At 41.7% G+C, this 23,754-nt stretch overlaps 1 protein-coding gene across 1 annotated transcript in view; it reads right to left on the bottom strand.

Annotated features, from left to right (window-relative positions):
• Positions 1 to 23,754, bottom strand: part of PDLIM5 (PDZ and LIM domain 5) — a 195,230-nt gene that overhangs the window by 14,711 nt on the left and 156,765 nt on the right. Inside the window, exon 9 of the mRNA XM_075860656.1 lies at positions 14,104 to 14,275. Within this exon, the coding sequence (XP_075716771.1) occupies positions 14,104 to 14,275 (172 nt within the window). The remainder of the gene's footprint in view (positions 1 to 14,103; positions 14,276 to 23,754) is intronic.

A 23,754-nucleotide genomic window follows, 5' to 3' on the forward strand; every position in this document is an offset into this window, starting at 1 on the left:
ACTAGACCCATCAATATGGAAGGCCCAGTTATTATGTCTGTGTACTTATGTCGGTTGCACAAAGGTATTTAATGAAAAAAAGAAAGAAAATAAAACAACTATGCGGAATAACAAAATAATGCACATATTAGACTTGTTCGGGTTGAAAAAAAGATGTCTCAGAGTTGTTTTTGAAATGTTTCCTCCCTTACTTTGTCTCTAAATCCGACGATGTATGGTGTGTGATGTCATGTAAACAAAATAACTCAGACAAATGCTATCCGGCAGCCATCCATTGCACATAGATTCCCATGTTAAAAAAACTAATACGACACAATCATCCAGTTAAAAAAACGTATACGTTAAGCATATACGTTTTGTTTTTTTAACATGGGAGTCTACAGGCGATGGACGACATTCTTTAGAGGCACCCATCGGGCATCCGTCACCCATAGACACTTTTTTACTGGATGGCGTGAGATTATATAGAATTAGTATAATGACAAATTGTATAACTTATGAATATATACAGGGTCAATATACCGAGAACGGGAGCATCTTGGCTGGATTCTGACAAAACAGAAATGCCGCAGATTATTCATGCAGCATTTCTGTGCAGAAAATCCACAACGGATTACAATTCCAGCCATGTGGATGACATTTAAACAAATGTTTAAAATTCACACATAACATATGAAGATTTTGCTGAAGAAAAGCCGCAGGAATGCTGCTGAATATCTGCATTTCCATCCCTTGTAAATCCAGCCTAAGGCCCCATGTACACGACCGTAGATTTAGTCCGTAATTACGGACCATAAAATTACGGACCCATTAATTTCTATGGCAGATGGAAACCTTCCCGTAAGATAGGACATATCCTATTTTTTGCTTTTTATGGACAGTGCTCCCATACTTTATATGGGAGCAAAGCCTGCAAATGCGGGTTTGGGTGGCTGTCCGCGGCCGGCCGTGCCTGTAATCATGGACTGTGATTACTGGCACAGTCGTGTGCATGTGGGCTTACTATGCATTCCATAAACTGCACTATGGACTAGGTGACATAATTTGTGTATGGAGGTGACGCGCTTCCATTATCAATATAACCAGGGGTTGGTTCTCCACAATAACAGATTTCTACTTTGGAATGGTCTAATAGAGTTAGTAATAACAATACAAATATCACAATTTAGAAAACAAGTAGGCATTTATCTTATGTGTAATGGTATAGGGCGTTATAATTTATTTTACCTAGGTAAATTGTATAACTGTCCTGTTGGAATTAAGATGCATTTTTACCCTGTAAGGCAAAATGGACTACAACTGCCTAGGAGGTTTTGTTTTGCCTTACTCTGGATTTGTATAGCTTGGCCTGAGAAAGGTTGAACCGTTTTTTCAATCGATGAAGTCGACCAGCCAAATTCCTCACAAAGAAGACACACATTCATTGTTATGTATAGTTACTTATTACTTGGTTAGTACTCAATATATTCAATACATCATGTAGGAAAATGTATAATGAAAAGTATAATGTAGACCACTTTTCCATAGTAAAAATCCAGTTAATCACCTATAAACCAATTGGCATAAAATTTCCGTGAACGTACTAGCGACACATTTAAATATTTAATAAATTAAAAAGGAAAAAATGAATAATTAACTATGTTAACGAACAAAGGATTGTTATCTAAGCGATCATGTCTGGCTTGGTATTCTGTTGAGTAAGGCATCCATGTCCTGGATGTATTTTGGCTTCAAAACAGGTGTTCCCAGCGGTCACTTGATACAACTGCCCCCTTTACTTCAAGATATTCCAGCCAGCAAGGGCATGAACTGTAATTGCATAAAGCAGCCAGCTGCAGCCATGTAAAATATGATATGAGGCAATCAAACAGCACGTTTTACAAATTATTAAGCTGCAAAGATGTTCATCTTCATTGTTAGTATGCTGGGCAAAGAGCATAACATAAAGGCAAGAGAATTAATGATTCGTTTTTTTGTGTCATTTTTGGTGGCATTTCATTTATTGTCATTTTGTACATGCTTTTTTTCCACTGTTTTTGAAATCCAATTTTTTCATTAGACTTCAAAAACGGCAGAAAAAAAGCATGATATGGGAAAAATGCCTAAGAAAATGCCACTGACCATAACATTGGCTCAAAAGTTGTATGTAATGCATTTGATATTTCACTATAGACTTTAATGTAACATATGACCACACTAAAAACAACACATAAAAAACACAGTTAAAAACGCCACCAAAATGCTGTGTGGGAATCCAGCCTAAAGCATTTTTCCAGTTTGTTTCTGTTTCTCCTAGAGATGAGCTTTAGGCCTCCTTCCCACAGAATATTTTTTCAGCATTTTTTTGGTGGTGTTTTTCATTTTGGAACATGTTTATTCTGCCTTTTTTTTCCAAGTCCTATAGAGAAGCTAAACGGCAGAAAAAACCAACCCCAAAAACACCACAAACCAAGACGCTTTGTACGGTGTGTAGCCTTTTCAATAATTCCCTACAGACTTTAAAGTATCATCTGGCCGCAGCATTTGGATCCAGCATTAAGATGATCTACTAAGACAGCAGATGGTTTTTTTTAACAATTTTTTTTAAAATAGTCATATATAAATAAATTAGCAATTCAAAAATAGTCATAGGTTGGTGATTATTATTACTTACTTGCAGAGATATTGTAATTTTTCTGTTTTGCTGCAGTGGTCATTTTTAAAAAAATGACAATAGCAGGAGTAGCCATAATGGCTGTCACTTTTCAATTAGCATCTTAGAAATGGATGACCAACTGTTGTATCAATAGCACAGTGACACTTTACCATCAGTTGCCGAGAAGCTAATTCAAAAACCTTTAGTGGAGATTTTATTTTTCACTCCAAGAGTATAAATCACTTGGGTGATTTTACTAGTGTTGAAGTGCATTCCCTCATTGTACTAATCTAAGCAGGTACAAAAGGACTACATACAAAAAAAACAGACTTGGAGGGAGCAGATGGAGCGGAGAACACAAGGTAATGTCTGTGTACACCTGTAGAATTGTAACGGTCGCCACTCCCCTCCACTGCCGTATACTCTCACAGTCAGGTCTGCTTGCGGCCTCCATTGCAGCCGCTCTCCTGCACTTTCTAGTCCATCCGCTGACCCTTGCAGTCTTAAATGGCCAGCACGCACCAAATCTGCTACCCAGATTTCCCTGGGCATAAAGGGACCTCTCTATTCTAAATACATTGCCTGAGAGATTAGGTTCATTCTAGCTAGTCTAGTGATTCCCTAGATTATACTTTCCTCCCCCTGTACCTTTGACTATACTTGCCTGCCGCCTGCCCTGACCTCTTCCTTGTAACCCGTGATGAATCTCAGCCATCTATCGTGACCTGTTGTTCTATTGATGACAAGTGCCTGTCTGCCGCCTGCCCTGACTTTTGCTATACCTGACCTTGGCCCCCTAAAGAAAACTTGGTGAAACGCGCGTCGGGTCAGCAGTGGTGTGTCCGGTCTTGGTCGCCAATTTAAGATTTTCCTATACAGGTGTATGTATACAGTCTATTTTAGTCTCATGGTTATATCACAGTAATTGCAATGTGCCTAGATTGATAACTAGTTTTATTAGCCTGTGCACGGATGACAAAGCGCATGGACGCTTAAGACCTCAGCTCTTCACCTCGACCTCTCTGCATCTGGGCATAGCGGTCCTCACACGCATTCCCATGGGGTACAAAAGTGGCCAGAAACCCTCCTCACAACCTGCTGCATCTGTGGGTGGGTTTACTTCCATGGAGACTTACCTGCTGCCGCAGCGAGGAGTCCGCCCTCCGGCACTGATGTCTTCCTGCTCGCCGGTGCCTGCCCGCCATGGCTCCCTCCCACGTGACCTGCCTTCTGCACCAGCACCGCAGATGGCGGCTGACTCCATGCTGTCCTTGTCTCCGACGGCATCCACGTCCTCTCTGTCAGGGGATGAATCCTCTAGGTGCATTGCTACAAGAGCCAGGGCACGAGCATCGGCTCTCTCTGTAGGAGCAGCAACCTTCCGTCTGGCGGGAGATGACATAGGAGGCCAGGTACACTCTTGCTGCTTCACCTCCTCCCCTGTCTGCCCACCCTAGTTTTTAGCCACCATTACAGCCGCACCCAAATTATACTGAGAGGGACATGCCACTAGTCCCTAGTTCTCCTCCCCCTTATTGGCCACCAAGCCATGGTCGGACTCACAAGCTGAACTTGGGGCTACGCCATCATTGCGCAGGTAAAGATCTGGGGAGGACGCATGGAATGCTCCGCCGCTGAACCAGACTCTTGACCCACCATTGCCCTGCCAACTGCCCTCTACACCGCCTCCTTGGTTGACTTTCCTCCATGTCTTACCCACGAAAGGTGGACTTCGACAATTTAGTGACTAGAGTCACCCAAACGTGTAAATCTGAAATAGCGATGGTTCGCAAGGATCTCAAATGGCTCACTACCCAGGTAGATGTTCTTGAAAAAGCTCATATTGATACTCGTCAATACATCTCGCATCTTCAAGACACTGTGCACATTCATGGGATAGCACTTAAAGACACTACCCGTCATCTAGAGGACTTGGACAATATAGGCCATAGAAACAACATTAGAGTCAGGGGCCTCCCAGACGCGGCCGGAGACGAAGATCTGCGGATCATTCTGGAATCCATCTTTAATCTCGTTTTTGGGGGAACCTACCTCCCACTGTATAGAGTTAGACAGAGCACACCGTGCTCTTCAGCCTAAAGGGACTGCTGTTAACCCCAGAGATGTTATCTGCTGTGTTCATGATTATGAAACCAAAGAGCGCATCATGTCCAAGGCCCGCAGTGTAAAGGATTTGCCAGACACAGCTTCTGTGTCGACGCCTGTGGTTAATCAGCCTGCATCTGTGCCTAGGTCTGCTGGAGTGACTCGATCTGCTACCACTCAGGCTGGTAGGTTGAGAAGTGGGAGAACCTATCACAGCCTGGCCAGACGGTTCTAGCTCCCGCCCTTGGTCTATGTATACCTTCATTTGCTGCTTGTCCTTTGCCTGTGATTCTCCTGTTTCCTGGCTCTGCTGTTCCTGCGATTTACAATTGACCTCTGCTTCATATCGACCCTGGCTTGACTGACTACTATTCTTCCGCTCTGCTTTTGTTACCACGTACTCTCCTGGTTTGACTCGGCTCGTTCACTCTCCTGTTGCTCGCGGTGTTGCCGTGGGCAACTGTCCCACTTCCCTGCTTCAGTGTACCCTTGCCCTGTGATGTTTGTCGTGCACATATTGAGTGTAGGGACCGTCGCCCAGTTGTACGCCGTCGCCTAGGACGGGCCGTGCAAGTAGGCAGGGACAGGGTTGCGGGTAGATTAGGGCTCATCTGTCTGTCTCCCTACCCCGACATTACATGCAGCCTTTATGATTTCGAGTTTCATGGTGCCTCATTGCAGCTGTATCCTGATTTGTCTTGGATTACATTGAACAAACGCAGACATTTGCGTCCACTCCTAACTCACAGACCTGCCTGCCTTCTGTTCTGATCTTGATATTCCTGTTCCAGATATCTCGGATTGGGAGATTGCTTCTTCATCACCACCTCCTCCACCTGAATGGGTGTCAGGCCAGAGCAAACTACACCAACCTCCTTTTGTGTAGTCCTCTGAACCATTCCCTGGACTGTCTCCTAAGCGCTGACTCTCTTGCATTACAGAATGGCGAGGCTGTTCTACCACCTTCTAGTAACCATGGGGTTACCTATTGGCTATTACCCTTATTCTCCTTCAAGAGGACTTGAAACTCCTTTGTTGTGTTTGATGCCCTATATAACCTTAATATCTTCTTTCACAGGTTGAGGTTTTTGTTGCTGAGATTAGTTTTTTCCTTCTAATTTTATCAGTTTCATTGTGCTGTGCATTTGGTACCCCTCCCCACGGAGGAATTTCTTCTATTGTTCCATCCACGGCTGGAGGAGTATTGAATCTTTTGTTCTCTGGTGCTACCGCACCTATATTGAGCGGTTTTATTTTCTTCTTTTTTTCCTCATCCAGGTACAGAGTCACCTGATCCACGTGACGAGTGCATTTATCGTCTTCTCTGTGTGTCTAACTGTTTTGTCTTGTACTTAGTCCCGTCTCTACCCTACCCCTCTTGTGACCTGTTCCTCTTCATCATCATCCCTTGAATATTGGTTCTCCCATTATACTGCTCGGCGGCACGTCAACTTAATCCCTTCCTGGATTTGCTCTTCCTTCCTGCTTGTGGAGTGTGGCTGGGGTGAGTACAGTCTTTTGCTTCCTTCCTTACACATATTTCCGCCATGTTGAACTGTGTTACAATGAATGTTCGAGGCCTTAATCCAATGCGAAGAGGCATCTTGCACTTAATGAGCTCAGGACTCTGAAGGCTGATGTGGCATTCCTTCAGGAGACCCACTTTGACTCTACAGGGTCGTTTAATTTTGCCAGAAGATACTACCCAACAGCATCCTCAGCCACTAATGCCCGCAAAAAGGCAGGCACTGCTATTTTACTATCCGCTACGTGCCCTCTGCAGATTACCTCCTCCCAACTTGATCCTAAAGGGAAGATATGTCATCCTACAAGGGACACTCCGGGGGTCCCCGATCATACTCTGTAATCTATACGCACCTACCACATCACACATTCATTTCTAGAATACTCAATAGATAAGCTAACCTCCCCTCTGCAGCTCTTTTACTAGGGGGTGACTTCAATGTAATATTCTCTGACCATGTTGACTGCCTTTCCCTGACAGGTAAGCCCCCACACCCTAATCAATTCCAACTTTTTTCAGACTTCCGGAAACTCATACGTAGGTTCTCTTTATATGACCTTTGGCGGATTGACATTTCCACTGATAAGTCGTACTCTTTTTTTTCTCTCTGGTGCATGGCACTCATACGCGTATGGAAACACCCCACTTTTGCGTATGATGATGGATGCCCGCATGAGTTCTGTAACATGATCGGATCATGCCCGAGTTTGTATATCCCTTAAGACCTCACAAGTCCACACTAGGGTGTGTCATTGGAGACTTAACGAGACTCTCCTCAAGAGGCCGCAGACTAGAGACGAATTCCGCTCACATTTACAGCAATTTTTTTAACTTAAATGTAGGATCTGTTTCGGCAGAATCTACCCTTTGGGAGGCACATAAGGCAGTCACGCGGGGACATTGTATTGCTCTGTCTTCTCGTCTTAAAAAGGACTCCACACTTAAACTGACTGAGCTTCGGGCTAGACTGCAGTCCCTAGAATCTACTATGGCACTTAACCCTACCAAACATACCGTTAAACACTTAATAGACACTCGTGCTCAGATTAAAGACCTATTGCTTCGTAAGGTGTACAGGTTACATAGTTAGTACGGCTGAAAAAGGACACATGTCCATCAAGTTCAACCAAGGGACGGGAAAAGGGAAGGGAAAAATGTCTACACATAGGAGCTAATATTTTTTTGTTCTAGGAAATTATCTAACCCTTTTTTAAAGCCATCTATTGTCCCTGCTGTGACCAGCTCCTGCGGTAGACTATTCCATAGATTTACAGTTCTCACAGTAAAGAAGGCCTGTCGCCTCTGCAGGTTGAACCTTTTTTCTCCAGACAGAGGGAGTGCCCCCTTGTTTTTTGAAAGGGTTTTACATGGAACAGGATTTCACCATATTTTTTGTATGTCCCATTAATATATTTATATAAATTAATCATGTCCCCCCCCCTTAGTCGTCTTTTTTCAAGGCTAAATAGGTTTAATTCTTTTAATCTTTCCTCATAACTTAGATTCTCCATGCACCTTATTAGCTTCGTTGCTCTTCTTTGTATTTTTTCCAACTCCAGGGCATCCTTTCTATGAACAGGAGACCAGAACTGAACTGCATATTCTAGATGAGGCCTCACTAATGCTTTGTAATGTGGTAATATTACATCCCTGTCCCGCGAGTCCATGCCTCTTTTAATGCACGACAATATCCTGCTGGCCTTTGAAGCAGCTGATTGACACTGCATGCTGTTATTTAGCTTATGATTTACAAGTACACCCAGATCCTTCTCAACAAGTGACTCCCCAGTGTAGCTCCCCCTAGGACATATGATGCATGCAGGTTGTTGGTACCCAGAGGCATAACTTTACACTTATCTACATTAAACTTAATTTGCCAACTGGATGCCCAAACATTCAGTTTGTTTAAATCCGCTTGCAATTCACGAACATCTTCCATAGACTGAACTATATTACATAGCTTGGGGTCATCTGCAAAAATAGAAATAGTGCTATTAATCCCATCCTCTATAGCATTAATAAATAAGTTGAATAATAGTGGTCCCAGCACTGAACCCTGGGGTACACCACTTATTACCGGGGACCATTCAGAGTAGGAATCATTTACCACAACTCTCTGGATACGGTCCTTGAGCCAATTCTCAATCCAATTACAAACTATATTTTCTAAACCTATAGTCCTTAATTTACCCATTAGATGTCTATGAGGGACAGTGTCAAATGCCTTTGCAAAATCCAAAAACACTATATCTACAGCGGCCCCTCTGTCTAGGCTTCTGCTCACCTCTTCATAAAAACAGATCAGGTTAGTTTGACAACTTCTGTCCTTAGTAAAACCGTGCAGGCTGTCACTTATAATACTATTTTTTGTCACATAATCCTGTATATAGTCCCTCAATAGCCCCTCAAACATTTTCCCCACGATGGATGTTAAGCTTACTGGTCTATAATTATCCGGGGAAGACCTAGAGCCCTTTTTAAAAATAGGCACCACATTTGCCCTGCGCCAGTCCCTTGGCACTATACCAGTCACTAGAGAATATCTGAATATTATGAAAAGGGGACCAGAAATAATTGAACTAAGCTCTTTAAGAATTCTAGGGTGTATCCCATCTGGTCCCGGGGCCTTGTGCACATTTATTTTATTTAATTTAGCTTGGACCATATCTACATTATTCCAATTCAGTATATCAACTGATATATTAACAGCACTGACACCGGCTACATCAGCTGCTCTTTCTTCTGTTGTATATACAGAGCTAAAGAACCCATTTAGTAACTCTGCCTTCTCTTGATCCCCTGTGACCAACTCCCCATTACCACTATCTAGGGGTCCTACATGTTCAGACCTTAGCTTTTTTGCATTTATATACTTGAAGAATTTTTTGGGATTTGTTTTACTATCCTTGGCAACCTGCCTTTCATTTTGTATTTTTGCTAATTTTATTACATTTTACAGATTTTATTAAGCTCTTTATATTTTACAAAGGCTACAGATGTACCCTCAGATTTGTATTTTTTAAATGCCCTTTTTTTGTCATGTATTGCCCCTTTCACAGAAGGTGTAAGCCATGTGGGATTTAATTTTAGTCGTTTATACTTGTTACCTATAGGAATAAATGTTGCACTATAATTACCCAAAGTAGATCTGAAAATCTCCCATTTATCATTTGTCCCATTATTTGACATTAGTTCTTCCCAGTCTATATCCTGAAATGCAGCCCTCATCCTGGGGGAATTGGCCTTCTTAAAATTAAATGTCTTTGCCCTCCCAGCCTGTGTTTGTTTTTTACAGTATAGGTAAAATGTAACTATATTGTGATCACTGTTACCAAGGTTTTCACGAACATTGACATTCCCAACAAGATCTGCATTATTAGAAATGACCAAATCCAACAGAGCTTCACCTCTAGTCGGGTCTTCCACAAACTGGCCCATAACATTTTCCTGCAACAGGTTGAGGAAATGTCTCCCCTTTGCAGTTGAAGCCGAACCATGACACCAATTAATATCCCGGAAATTAAAATCTCCCATTATTACTACAGTACCCGCCTGTGCAGCCCGCTCCATCTGTTTATATAGCTGACCTTCCATCTCCTCAGTTATATTGGGGGGTCTATAGATTACACCAAAAGTAATTTTTTCAGTGTTTACCTCCCTTTGTAATTCCACCCACAAGGTTTCAACCTCCTCACAATCTTCACCCTGTAATGTCTCTTTCACACTCGCCTTCATATCACTTCTCACATAAAGACATACACCACCACCTTTCCTATTTGTCCTGTCTTTCCAAAACAGTGTAAAACCCTGTAGATTTACAGCCCAGTCATGTGAAGAGTCCCGCCATGTTTCAGCAACACCAACTATATCTATATTTTCTTCCAGTACCAAGGCCTCCAGCTCCCCCATTTTGCTTGCTAGACTTGTTAATGCAAAAGAAAAGAAAAGTACTTACTGGGGCTGTAACTCCTCTTTTTAACTCCGGTTTTGTAACTCCACTTGATATACAAACCACTTGTTTTACAAGCCCACTAGGTTGCTTCTATACTCTAGACAGAGGTATTACGAAAGGGGCAAGAAACCCCATACCCTTCTAGCCAAGCAATTACATGTCCAAACTGAACAATCGGTGCCGTGTGCTCTTAGGGGAAGTGATGGTCAGATTACGTATGACCCAGACGCTATCGCTGGCATTTTCGAGGATTACTACTCTAAGCTGTATTCCTTACTGGACCGTCTACCCAGCAATAAGGAGGAGAGAGAGGACCGTTTGAACTCCTTTTTTCGGTCTTGCGGTCTTCCCTCCCTGTCCCTTCAGAGCTCGCTTCCCTTAATGAGCCCATCACCCTTGAGGACATTGACTCTGTTATCAAAGACTTACCCAACGGGAAATCCCCGGGCCCTGACGTTGTTCACTATGTGCAGCCACATACACACACATTAACATTACTGAAGTGTCTTGACAGTAAATAGACATCGCGTCCAACCAGGACGGGATGTCTATTCACAATCCCGACACTTCGGTAACGTTTGTGTGTGACTTACTCACACAGCACATGGAGATCACGCTGCACAGTCATTTACAGCGAGATCTCGTGAGATTACGCTTGCTGTGCTGTAAATCCCACACAAACGTTACCGAAGTGTCGGAATTGTGAATAGACATCCCGTCCTGGTTGGATGCGATGTCTATTTACTGTCAAGACACTTCAGTAACCTTAATGTGTGTGTATGTGGCTGCACATAGTGAACAACACAGGATCACTATGTGCAGAGTAAATGAATGGAGAGAAGTGTATGATGCTGATTGGTCAGCGTCATACACTTCTCTCCACAACGCCCACTTGGTCAAAAGTAAAAACACGCCCAGTTGTCTATTAAGAAAGTCATTAGAATAAAGTTCAAATAGGTCATAACTTGGTGAAAATAGATTGCTTTTCGAAATAAAAAACACTGCTGTAATCTACATTACGGCGCCGATCACATTATGTACAAGATAGGGCACTTATAATGTGGTGACAGAGCCTCTTTAAGACGTATTCCAGCCTGGTCTACGCTTCAGGCCTACACCAAATGAATGGAGATTGAGAAATGATGGCTAGCCCCTACGCACCCGAAATCGCTGTTATGGAATAACCCATACTCTCCTCCTCTAGCCCTCCTGTTAGGTCCCATGTGCCACACTCGCGATGTCTGGAGGACCTGCTCCAGGCGATTCCCGCTTAGTTCCAAAAACTCCACCATGTCATCGTTTCTATATCGCCCACACATTCCCGATGGCCAGACGGCTCCATTATCTAGACCATGGTTTACCAGAGGCCTTTTTAATTTTGATGACATAGTGGACCACATTACCCGAAAGATACATCCCTATGACTGGCTTCAAGACAAATTCTCCCTGCCTGTTCAGAGCAAATTTCACTACATACTCATCTGGTATCCATTCCTACTTCATTTGAGAGAATATATAGACTGGGCACCTCCATTAAAGGGCTTATATCTGCTATCTACCACATCTTACAAAACCAACACCTGACTGCCCACCCAGGCACGCTTATATGCAGCGATGGGAGGTATATCTGGGAATGCCGATCTCAGCTGCTACATGGAGGACAATTTGGAGAAGAGCTGCTAAAACTTCAGTGTGTACTATATATATAGGGAGAACCAATAAAAAGTGATGATGCACTGGTACCATACTCCTGATTTCCTCCACTTTTTGAATCCCACTGTTCCATCCACGTGCTGGAGATGTCAGACCGCCAGAGGGTCCCTATTTCATAGATTTTGGGCCTGTCCCGACATACAGCCCTTTTGGGATGAGGTCAAAAAGCTAATTCATGATGTCCTTCAAGTAGATATACCGATAGATCCCCTTTCATATCTGCTGAATGTTTTCCACTCTCCGTTGGGGAAGCCCACGCTAACACTCCTTCCACACATCTTAACGGCTGCCAGGTGCCTCATAGTCCGGTTCTGGAAACAATCTAATCCGCGAACCCTAGCGGATTTATATTCTAGAATTAAGGATATTAGATGCTTGGAACATCTTACAGCAGTGATTCTTGACAAATTGGATGATTTCCTGGGCATTTGGGATGCATGGATTGTTTTCTCCCTTACATGTCATTTGTAATCATTGATGTCCTTCATCAGCACAACCCCTGATCAGAAGAGATGCCTTAGAAATGTTCCACTTCCCTCCCCTCCTTTTGGGTCCTATGTCTTGTCATTTTGTCTACTGTGATATTTGTTGTGCTGTTGTATTAAGTTCTATTTTCTCTTGCTGCATTCCTGCCTGATATGCTAATGTTATTCACATATTTACTGCGCTTCTCTTATGTTGTAATGGGATGCTGGCTATCCTCTGCTTATGTGCCGACTATGCATGTCTTGCTGGTTTTCATTATTGTCCTGAATTTGCTACTTTATAATGTTTGTACTCTTGTTACTCACATGTGTATATTTTTGTGCTGGAAAAATCCAAAATCTCTTTTTTCAATAAAAACACAGTTAAAGAAAAAAAAAAAAATCTGAAATGCTATTCCATGTGTCAGTTTCTATTTTAGTGCAACGCGTGCCAAGGACACTACTTTTACTGGCAACAGCATTTAAAGGCATATTTCAGACAAAACATAGAAAAGCTCAATCAAGCAGTGGCAACAATATCTACTCAACTTGTGATTTCTGTCAGCTGCTCCATTTGCTTTCCATTAGTAGGCCAGGCTGGTAACAGTGGCCATGTCTATGACTAGATTGCTTCCACAGTTCTCCTTTTACACTCAGTCAAGCTACACCCCCCTTGTATTCCAAGCATTGTACAGAACATTCTTTATTTCTTCTTGCCTCAGACTCCTCTCTGCTGCCTTGTCACTCATGTTGCATCCTTCTCGTACAACATGAGAAAACTCTGTTACCGCACCAGCAGATACTGTATCCGGCTCCCTCCGGTTTAGGGGGTTTTACATTGGGCAATTATCGGGCAGACAAGAGTTCACAGAACGCACATTGCCGATAATTGCCCTGTGTAAACAGGGCAACGATCAGCAGATGAATGAGCAAACGCTCGGTCATCTGCTGATCGTATTGTTTTAAAAAACAGAAATACTATCGTTGTCGGCAGCACACCTTTCTGTGTAAACAGGGAGACGCGCTACCGACATGATAATAATGCATGGTGACGAGCGATTGAAGTAACGTCCGCTCGTCCCGATCCATAGCTCCTTGTGGCAGGAGCCAACGAGCGCCGATCAATGAGCCGTCTCACTGATTGGTGCTCGTTGCATCGGCCAAAATTGGCTGGTGTAATAGGGCCTTTAGACCTTAAATCCCCAATTAGAGAGATAACAAATCTTTTCTCGTCTCAAACAAATTGAAGAGGGAACACAAAAACAATATGAGTGAAGATATTGTGTTCTATTAAGGCTCATCACACCATAGATATGAAAAGCTCCTTAACATCATTTAAAGTGTCCAAGATGTTACCTGAAACAATTTCAAAGCGGAGACACAGTTAAATTTGCCTTATTGTTTGTACGTTTCGCAAAAGATTTTGAACCCAATAGGTCACAGTATGATATGTTAGGTTTTCATTTTGAGCTGCAATAGGCAATATGTTGTGCAGCTTAATATAATATCATAAGGAATTTTACTTGATTTATAAACTTAGGACCTTCATGTATAAGTGTTGTTATTTGATCTTTTCTCCTAAAGAAGTAGTAGTGTGTATTGGTGCCCCATGCACAGCTTTGTTCTGATATTGACATTAACCCCTGAAGTTGGTACATGATTAAAAGTGAACACGGACGAGCATGTTCCAAAAATGCATTTCTCATACCTAATGACTAGGTTGCAGATGGCACACATTGGGGTGCGTGTCCCAGCAGGTATATGCTCTGCCCTTTGGAAGAGAGTGTCTTGATCATCTACAGGAGGTGGTGCAAAGGGCTTGTTATTGGTTGCTGGTTTTACTGTGGTTGGTGCACTTGTAACCCTTCCAGTTGATGGGCCTAAAAGAAAGAAAAAAAATGAACAAATAAATAAATTAAACTATACTATACTATGGCTCGTTAATGAGGGAATCATTGTGGTGCTTGTATCTGAAAAATATTTTGCACAATTCTTTAACTACTAATTGTATGTTCTGCATTTGCATTTATATTTGGGATGTTGACTAGAAATAGGTGCAGCCTGACACGTCACTATGCTGCATCGCCTTATTCCTGCAAACTCACATCATCAGTAAGGGTGCAGTCACATGTGGCAGATTTTGTTGCAGAAATCTCTGCAACGGATAATCAGTTCCATTAATCTGAATGAAACGAATTTTCAGTTGCAGAAAATTTCTGCAACAAAATCTGCCACGTGTGACTGCACCCCAATTTTACCCTCACAATGTCCTCTTGGGAAAACAGCTAGCAGCCTGCAGTGCGTATCGCTTTGGTTTCCTGCTTTTGAACATGTGATTTAGAATTGGGACAGGTCTGTTATATAAGATATGGTCTCCATATTTATCACAGAGATCAGTAGACCCCTAGAATTGTGCAATTATGTTTACCATGTGGCATTAGATGCATTTGTAGAAATTATATTTTCTGAGGACAAGATTCCATCAAAGCGAGCACATGCGCCATTAACGAATCTAAAACATGTTATTGTTTTTATAGCATATTTGTACATGGGATATACAGTAGATGGTGTAATATATAATTTTTTACACTGTTTCGAATAAACTTCTTTTCTATTTCTAAAGAAATTGAACTCAGACAAAAAACTTTTCTTGAATTTCCCCAAAACATACCATATGGCACTTTTCATTATTTAATTTGGAATTCAGAATACGGGACAATTTGTGATAAATACTTAAGAAAATTATTTCTGCTGGACAAAAAAAGTAGAGGACATGATTAAAAACCAACTACGTTATAGATCCACAGTAATATATATTCAAAATTATTCCAGGAAAAACATGTGGGAGATTTACCAATATATTTATACAAACAGAACACATTGGTAAAATGGCATGAAATCATTGAAGAAATGGCATTTGAGCCGAGTATCATATTTATGAAGCACCTGTCAGGCTACAGAGTCTCACTTAATATGACTCTTATCAAGTTGTTCTGCTACTACATTAATTAGCAAAGTGGCAGAAAATATCATGTCCGACCTGGCATTGTTTTTATATAGTTAAGACAGAAGTTAAACTACAACCAAAATTAAATTGCAGAAAAAGAATATTATTAGAGAACATGAAAAATGATACAGCATTTTGTTCCTCCTTATAATAAATAACCTATCCAATGCATATATGGGAGAGTAGGCCAATACATGGCATTCACTTAAGCATGTGTCATATTCTTAACCCCTTAAGGACGCAGCCTAGTTTGGGCCTTAAGGCTCAGAGCCCATTTTTCAAATCTGACATATTTCACTTTATGTGGTAATAACGTCGGAATGCTTAAACCTATCCAAGCGATTCTGAGATTGTTTTCTCGTGACACTTTGGGCTTCATGTTCGTGGTAAAATTTGGTCGATATATTCAGTCTTTATTTGTGAAAAATTGCAAAATTTAGAGAAAATTTACAAAAAATAGCATTTTTCAGAATTTAAATGCATCTGCTTGAAAAACAGACGGTTATACCACCCAAAATAGTTACTAGTTCACATTTCCCATATGTCTACTTTTGATTGGCATCGTTTTTTGAACATTCTTTTATTTTTCTTGGACGTTACAAGGCTTAGAACATAAACAGCAATTTCTCATATTCTTAAGAAAATTTCAAAAGCCTTTTTTTGAAGGTGCCAGTTCAGTTCTGAAGTGGATTTGAGGGGACTATGTGTTAGAAACCCCCATAAAACACCCCATTTTAAAAACTAGACCCCTCAAAGTATTCAAAACAGCATATAGAAAGTTTTTTAACCCTTCAGGCATTTCACAGGAATTAAAGCAAAGTGGAAATTAAATTTGCAAATTTCATTTTTTCTGCTGAATTTCAATTTTATTCAATTTTTTTTTAGTAACAGAGAAGGTTTTACCAGAGAAACACTACTAAATATGTATTGTCCAGATTCTGCAGTTTTTAGAAATGTCCCACATGTGGCCCTACTGCGCTCGTGGACTAAAACACAAGCCCTAGAAGCAAAGAAGCACCTAGTGCATTTTGAGGCCTCTTTTTTATTAGAATATATTTTAGGCAGCATGCCAGGTTTGAAGAGGCGTTGAGGTATCAAAACAATGGAAACCCACCAGAAGTGACCCCATTTTGGAAATTACACCCCTCAAGGAATTCATTTATGGTTTTTGTTATCATTTTGACCGCACAGTTTTTTCACAGCACCTATTTGAATTGGGCTGTGAAATGAAAAAAATGATACTTTTTCCAATAAAATGTCATTTTTGATCAAATTTTCTTATTTTCACAGGGAACAACATACCCCATTTTGTTGCCCAATTTGTCCTTAGTGCGGCAATACCCCATTTGTGGTGATAAACTGCCGTTTGGGCCCATGGGAGGGCTCAGAAGGAAAGGAGCGCTATGTGTTTGTTGGAGTCCAGATTTTGCTGGATTGGTTTTCGGGTGCCATGTTGCATTTGCAGAGCCCCAGAGGTATCAAAGCAATGGAAACCCACCAGAAGTGACCCCATTTTGGAAACTACACCCCTCAAGGAATTCATTTATGGTTTTTGTTATCATTTTGACCGCACAGGTTTTTCACAGCACCTATTTGAATTGGGCTGTGAAATGAAAAAAATTATATTTTTTCCAATAAGATGTCATTTTTGATCAAAATTTCTTATTTTCACAGGGAACAACATACCCCATTTTGTTGCCCAATTTGTCCTTAGTGCGGCAATACCCCATTTGTGGTGATAAACTGCCGTTTGGGCCCATGGGAGGGCTCAGACGGAAAGGAGCGCTATGTGTTTGTTGGAGTCCAGATTTTGCTGGATTGGTTTTCGGGTGCCATGTTGCATTTGCAGAGCCCCAGAGGTATCAAAGCAATGGAAACCCACCAGAAGTGACCCCATTTTGGAAACTACACCCCTCAAGGAATTCATTTATGGTTTTTGTTATCATTTTGACCGCACAGGTTTTTCACAGCACCTATTTGAATTGGGCTGTGAAATGAAAAAAATTATATTTTTTCCAAAAAGATGTCATTTTTGATCAAAATTTCTTATTTTCACAGGGAACAACATACCCCATTTTGTTGCCCAATTTGTCCTTAGTGCGGCAATACCCCATTTGTGGTGATAAACTGCCGTTTGGGCCCATGGGAGGGCTCAGACGGAAAGGAGCGCTATGTGTTTGTTGGAGTCCAGATTTTGCTGGATTGGTTTTCGGGTGCCATGTTGCATTTGCAGAGCCCCAGAGGTATCAAAGCAATGGAAACCCACCAGAAGTGACCCCATTTTGGAAACTACACCCCTCAAGGAATTCATTTATGGTTTTTGTTATCATTTTGACCGCACAGTTTTTTTCACAGCACCTATTTGAATTGGGCTGTGAAATGAAAAAAATGATATTTTTTCCAATAAGATGTCATTTTTGATCAAAATTTCTTATTTTCACAAGGAACAACATACCCCATTTTGTTGCCCAATTTGTCCTTAGTGCGGCAATACCCCATTTGTGGTGATAAACTGCCCTTTGGGCCCATGGGAGGGCTCAGAAGGAAAGGACCACCATTTGGCCTACTGGAGCTTTTCTGGTGCTAAGTCATGTGTGCAGAAGCCCCTGAGGTACCAGTACAGTTGAAACCCCCGAGAAGTGACCCCATTTTAAAAACTACACCCCTTAAGACATTCATCTAGAGGTGTAGTGAGCATTTTGACCCCACAGGTACTGTGTAAAAGATAATGCGCAGCAGATGGTGCAGTGTGAGATTTGCAATTTTATATATGTATATGCCATTTCAGTGTCCAATATAGTGTGCCCAGCATGCGCCACCGGAGATATACACCCCTTAAATTGTAATGTGGGTTCTCCTGGGTACGACAATACCCTACATGTGGCTGTTATCAGCTGCCTGGGCATACGGCAGGGCTCAGAAGGGAAAGATGAGGGGGGTAAGCTGTGCGGAGTGCATCAGGGTAAATTGAAAATCAAGGGATGTATGATACATTTTAAAACAATCTTTTATACAGAGCCCTGGTTTTTCGGGACACGTGTCACATTGGTATATTGTGTTCTTCCTTATCCCCCTCTTATAGCAGACTCTGCACCTCTTTTGACTCTTTCCCTTTCCACCGGTTTGGGGACCTTCTCCTGGAAAGTGTTGCCCTGGTACGATGCGCCCCCCCTTCCTGGACCCTAAAGATTAGATCTTGAAATTCCAGGAAAGTTCCCCTCTGGCCTGCACATCGACGTAGCACATACGCATTGTACAAAGCCATCTGTATGATGTGCCCGGCCAGCTTCTTATACCTCACCGCATGGCGCTGTAGGGCTTCAGGACTTGATTTGACAAGTCCATCCCTCCCATGTACCTATTGTAGTCCAGGATGCAGTCTGGTTTGGGGGTGGCCTTTCCTTCATATATCCTAAATCTGTAGGTATACCCTGATGCACTCTCACAGCTTATACATCTTCACGCCATACCTTGCCCTCTTACCTGGCAGGTACTGGCGGAATTGAACCCTCCCTTTAAAATGTACCAGGGACTCATCAATAGAAAAACACTTCTCGGGGGTGTATGCTTGGGAAAACCGGGCACTGGAACGGTCTAATAGGGGTCTCCGTTTATACAAACGGTCAAAACTGGGGTCATCTCGGAGTGGGCACGGCTCATTATCAGTATAATGTAAGAAGCGAAGTATTGCCTCATTTATTTATTTTTTTAGGTTCCAGTTCATTTCTGAAGTTGCTTTGAGGGGCCCATATATTAGAAACCCCTATCAAACACCCCATTTTAGAAACTAGACCCCTCAAAGTATTCACAACAGCATTTAGAAAGTTTATGAACCCTTTAGGTGTTTCACAGAAATTTAGAGCAAAGTAGAGGTGACATTTACTCTTTTTATACCATTTTTTTTATAACACAAAAGGATTTATCAGAGAAACGCAACTCTTTACTTCTTGCCCAGATTCTGCAGTTTAGAGAAATATCCCACATGTGGCCCTCGGGCGGTAATGGACTGAAGCACCGGCCTCCGAAGCAAAGGAGCACCTAGCGGATTTTGAGCCCTCTTTTTTATTAGGCACCATGTCCGGTTTGAAGAGGTCTTGTGGTGCCAAAACATTGGAAACCCCCCAAAAGTGACCCCAATTTGGAAACTAGACCCCTTGAGGAATCCATTGTAGTTTTCATGGGGTGCATGCGGCTTTTTGATCAGTTTTTATTCCATTTTTAGGTGGCGTGGTGACTAATAAACAGCAATTCTACTATTGTTTTTGTATACTTTTTTTTTTACAGCGTTCACCGTGCGCTATAAATGATATATTAACTTTATTCGGCGGGGCGATACGATCACGGCGATACCAGATGTTTATAGTTTTTTTTTATGTCTTATGGCGTTTGCACAATAAAATACGTTTTGTAAACAATCATTCACTTTTTGTGTTACCTTATTCTAAGAGCCATAACGTTTTTATTTTTCAATCAATAAAGCCGTGCGAGGACTTATTTTTTGCGTAACGAACTGTATTTTCCATCAGTACCATTTTTAGGTACATGCGACTTTTTGATCTCTTTTTATTCCATTTTTTGGGAGGTGAAGTGACCAAACAATTGTGATTGTGGTACGGTTTATTAATTTTTTTTTTTACGGCGTTCACCGTGCGGGATAAATAACAAAATAATTTTGTAGTTCAGGCCGTTACGGACGCGGCGATACCAATTATGTATAGTTTATTTGTTTGTTTATATATTTTTATTAATAATAAAGGCCTGATAAGGGAAAAAGTGGGACTTTTACTTTTATTACTTTTAAAACTTTTATTTTCTTATTTTTACACATCTTTTTTTAACTTTTTTTTTACTTTATTACTTTGTCCCACTAGGGGACATGAGGGCAGGAGGCCCTGATCGCTATTCTAATACACTGCACTACATGCGTAGTGCAGTGTATTAGAACTGTCAGCTACTCACTGACAGCAAGCATAGTGGGTCCTGACGTTGTCAGGACCCACTAGGCTTCCGTCTATGGCATAGCCGGACGCCATTGTTTGGTGTCCGGTTGCCATAGTCACCATCGCCGGCCGCTATCGCGTAGCAGGCCGGCGATGGCAGCTTAACCCCTAAAAAGCCGCGATCTCTATAGAACGCGGCTTTTAAGGGGTTAATCAGCGGGGACACAGCGATCGGTCCCCGCTGTAGGAGCTGTGACAGCTGCTGAACAAGACAGCAGCGTCACAGCTCCTGTATGTGTCGGGAGGACGGCCGAAACGGCCGTTACTCCCGAGACGTACTATTACGGCATGGAGCGCGAACGATACAGCTGCCATGACGTAATAGTACGTCAAGGAGCGGGAAGGGGTTAAACAGGACGTGCCTCCTGTTGATTAATAGCTACACTGGGGGAAAGACTGATGCACCTCTTGTATGGTACCCCAATATTATTACATTTCCCCTAATGAATAATTGCATATAAAAGGACTATAAGTATCAAAATTAACTAGTAAGTGGCCTTGCTTCCCACTTTAACCTATCAGAGTTCCGTTTTTATTTTCTAAACTGCACTGGAAAATTAAAAAATGCACTTTGGTTGGGAAATATAAAGAACAATGCCGAAATAAGTAGTAGACAATTGGATATAGTTAGCAACATTGGTTCCTATGTTTATAACCAAATTTTACTCTAAATGGCAAACTCTTGCTCTAATGGTATAACCATCTACTGCGATATCTTTTATGGGTAGATGTAAACGGTGTGCCGAATAGCAGTACTGAGTAGGCCTAAAATCTATGAAAACCAATAATAATTTAAAAGGAATCTCTATTTTCTTGCATAGGAACATATTTCTTTTTTTCCCATTTTTGCAAAACATCTTTGCAAGTCAATGCACACGACAGACCAAGATCTTGAGATTCATCCGATTAAACCAAGCTCTTGCTGCCATATCCCTCATCTTCACGCTAAGAAAGGTGATAAGGATATTGGAATGATAACCGTATTGCTCATTGCCATATACAGTATATATGACACATACATCAGTAATAAAGTACTTGTAATGGAAAAAAGGTAAAACCAGGTTATATAGTGTTTACTGTACGTAACCGTTTCTAAATGAACAGGACTCCACTAGTGCATAGTTTTCATGACAGATCAGTTAATAGCACCTTCTCCAAACAAAGATCAGGTTTCTCTTTACCATTTAATATTTAACTTTCTATTATTTTCTACCCCACCCTCTTGCAGTATGACATTAAGTTTCAGGCTGGAAGCATGTTAGTTGAATGGCTGACATTTACAAATCACCAGCACTTGTCTCACAATAGGCTTTGCTTGGTGAAGTCAACGTTTGTATCAGTTATGACAAGATACATTCCTGTGGCTTGTTGTCAGGGACGGAAAAATAAATCAGGATAAATAGAGAAAAAGAATAATGCATGTGTTTTAAAACTGGCAGATTATGAAGCGGGGAAAACAAAAGTTCTCGCCTGTTATTGTATTTTCTTTATTGATTTTTTTATTTAGAAAAGTAAAGGCCCTTACACACGGGGCGATTATCGGGCAGACAAGCGTTCATAGAACGCTCGTTGCTGATAAATGCCCTGTGTAAACAGGGCAGCGATCAGCCGATGAACGAGCAAACACTCAATCATCTGCTGATTGTATCGTTTTAAATAGGTGAAATATTATCGTTGTCGGCAGCACATCTCCCTGACGTGCTGCTGACATGATAATGTATGGGGACAAGCGATCGTAGTAACGACCGCTCGTCCCCATCCGTAGCTCCGTATGACAGGAGCAAACGAGTGCCGATCAAAAAATTTCTCGTGTATTGGCGCTCTCTGCACCGCCCAAATATCGGCAGGTGTAAGAGGCCCTTTAGTCCAGCATACCTACAATGCTCACTGGCGACTACAGGAGTCTTACATTTACTCTCTCTTTCTGCATTATAGTTAAATAAAATAAACCACCAACTCATTTGGCCATAATGATTCCGCATTTCAGCGTACATATTATGTTTTCAATACCCAGACCTTCTGCGGTTCTACTGAACCAAATTTGATCACCACCCACTTTAATCACCACAAACCCATCTCAGGAAACCCGCTCTATGACTCAAAACAGAGAGCAGCTCTCTTTGAAAGGCTCCCACTCTAGCGAACCCGGCCCGTTGAAATACTACATGGTCAGTCATTCAGCAGCAACTGATGCAGGGCATATGTATAACCACACGCAGCTTCATTGGTTATAACAGCTGATCGCCATGGGTTACATTAGCCGGACCTGTGACGATTAGCGGATGGATGGACTGGCATCTGTTTAAAGTGGGTTTGTCTTTGTGGGGCAACCCTTTTAAACAAAGGTATTTTTACCATTAGAAAGTTTATGGTCTATGAATAAGCATGCTTATAGTGGTTCGTGGATTGTCCTTTGTTTTAATAAATAAAAAATGACTATAAAGTATGTCACACACAAGTCCTGACCCACTCTAACCCAAATCTTTTATAATATATATAATTTCCTAGTATGTTTGGAAAATATTTATTGGATGAAAAAAAAATCTAGGCGCTCCTAGTCCAGCAACTAACCACTACAAACACACGAACAGTTCTTTTGATAATGAGAACATAAGTAAAGCATGCAAATGTCTATCTGTACATTTAACTGTGAGGGTATGTTCACACGGCCTATTTACGGACGTAATTCGGGCGTTTTACGCCTCGAATTACGTCCGAAAGTGCGCCTCGATAGCGTTGGCAAACATCTGCCCATTGAAAGCAATGGGCTGACGTTTGTCTGTTCACACGAGGCGTATATTTACGCGTCGCTGTCAAAAGACGGCGCGTAAATAGACGCCCGCGCCAAACAAGTGTCATGTCACTTCTTCAGACGTAAATGGAGCCGTTTTCCATGGACTCCATGGAAAACCAGCTAAACAACCCCATAATTTCGGCCGTTACGGACGCTGCCGTGTGAACATACCCTTAACTCTAAATGCTTATTTATTGATGACAAATACAGATAAGTTTGACACTTAATTCACGTAAGGCCTCGTTCACGTCAGCGTCGGGTTCCGTTAGACCTTTCCGTCAGAGGAACCAATGAAAGCAAAGACAAACGGAAACCATCGCTTTCTTTTGCATTACCATTGATTTCAATGGTAATGTTTCCATTGCAAATGGTTTCTACTTGTTTCCATTCCGTTAGGTCTCCATTTTTTTTAGTGGAAACAATAGCGTAGTCGACTAAAAAATGACTACTTTATACTGATCTCAATGAGGGCAGCAGAACAGAGATGACAGGTTTTAGTGTTTTAACCTATCTTTACTTGAATGTTCGCATCACGCAGAGTATGTCTCCGTGTTGCAT

This window comes from Rhinoderma darwinii, chromosome 1 (genome assembly GCF_050947455.1).
Source record: "Rhinoderma darwinii isolate aRhiDar2 chromosome 1, aRhiDar2.hap1, whole genome shotgun sequence".
Taxonomy (NCBI): Eukaryota; Metazoa; Chordata; class Amphibia; order Anura; family Rhinodermatidae; genus Rhinoderma; species Rhinoderma darwinii.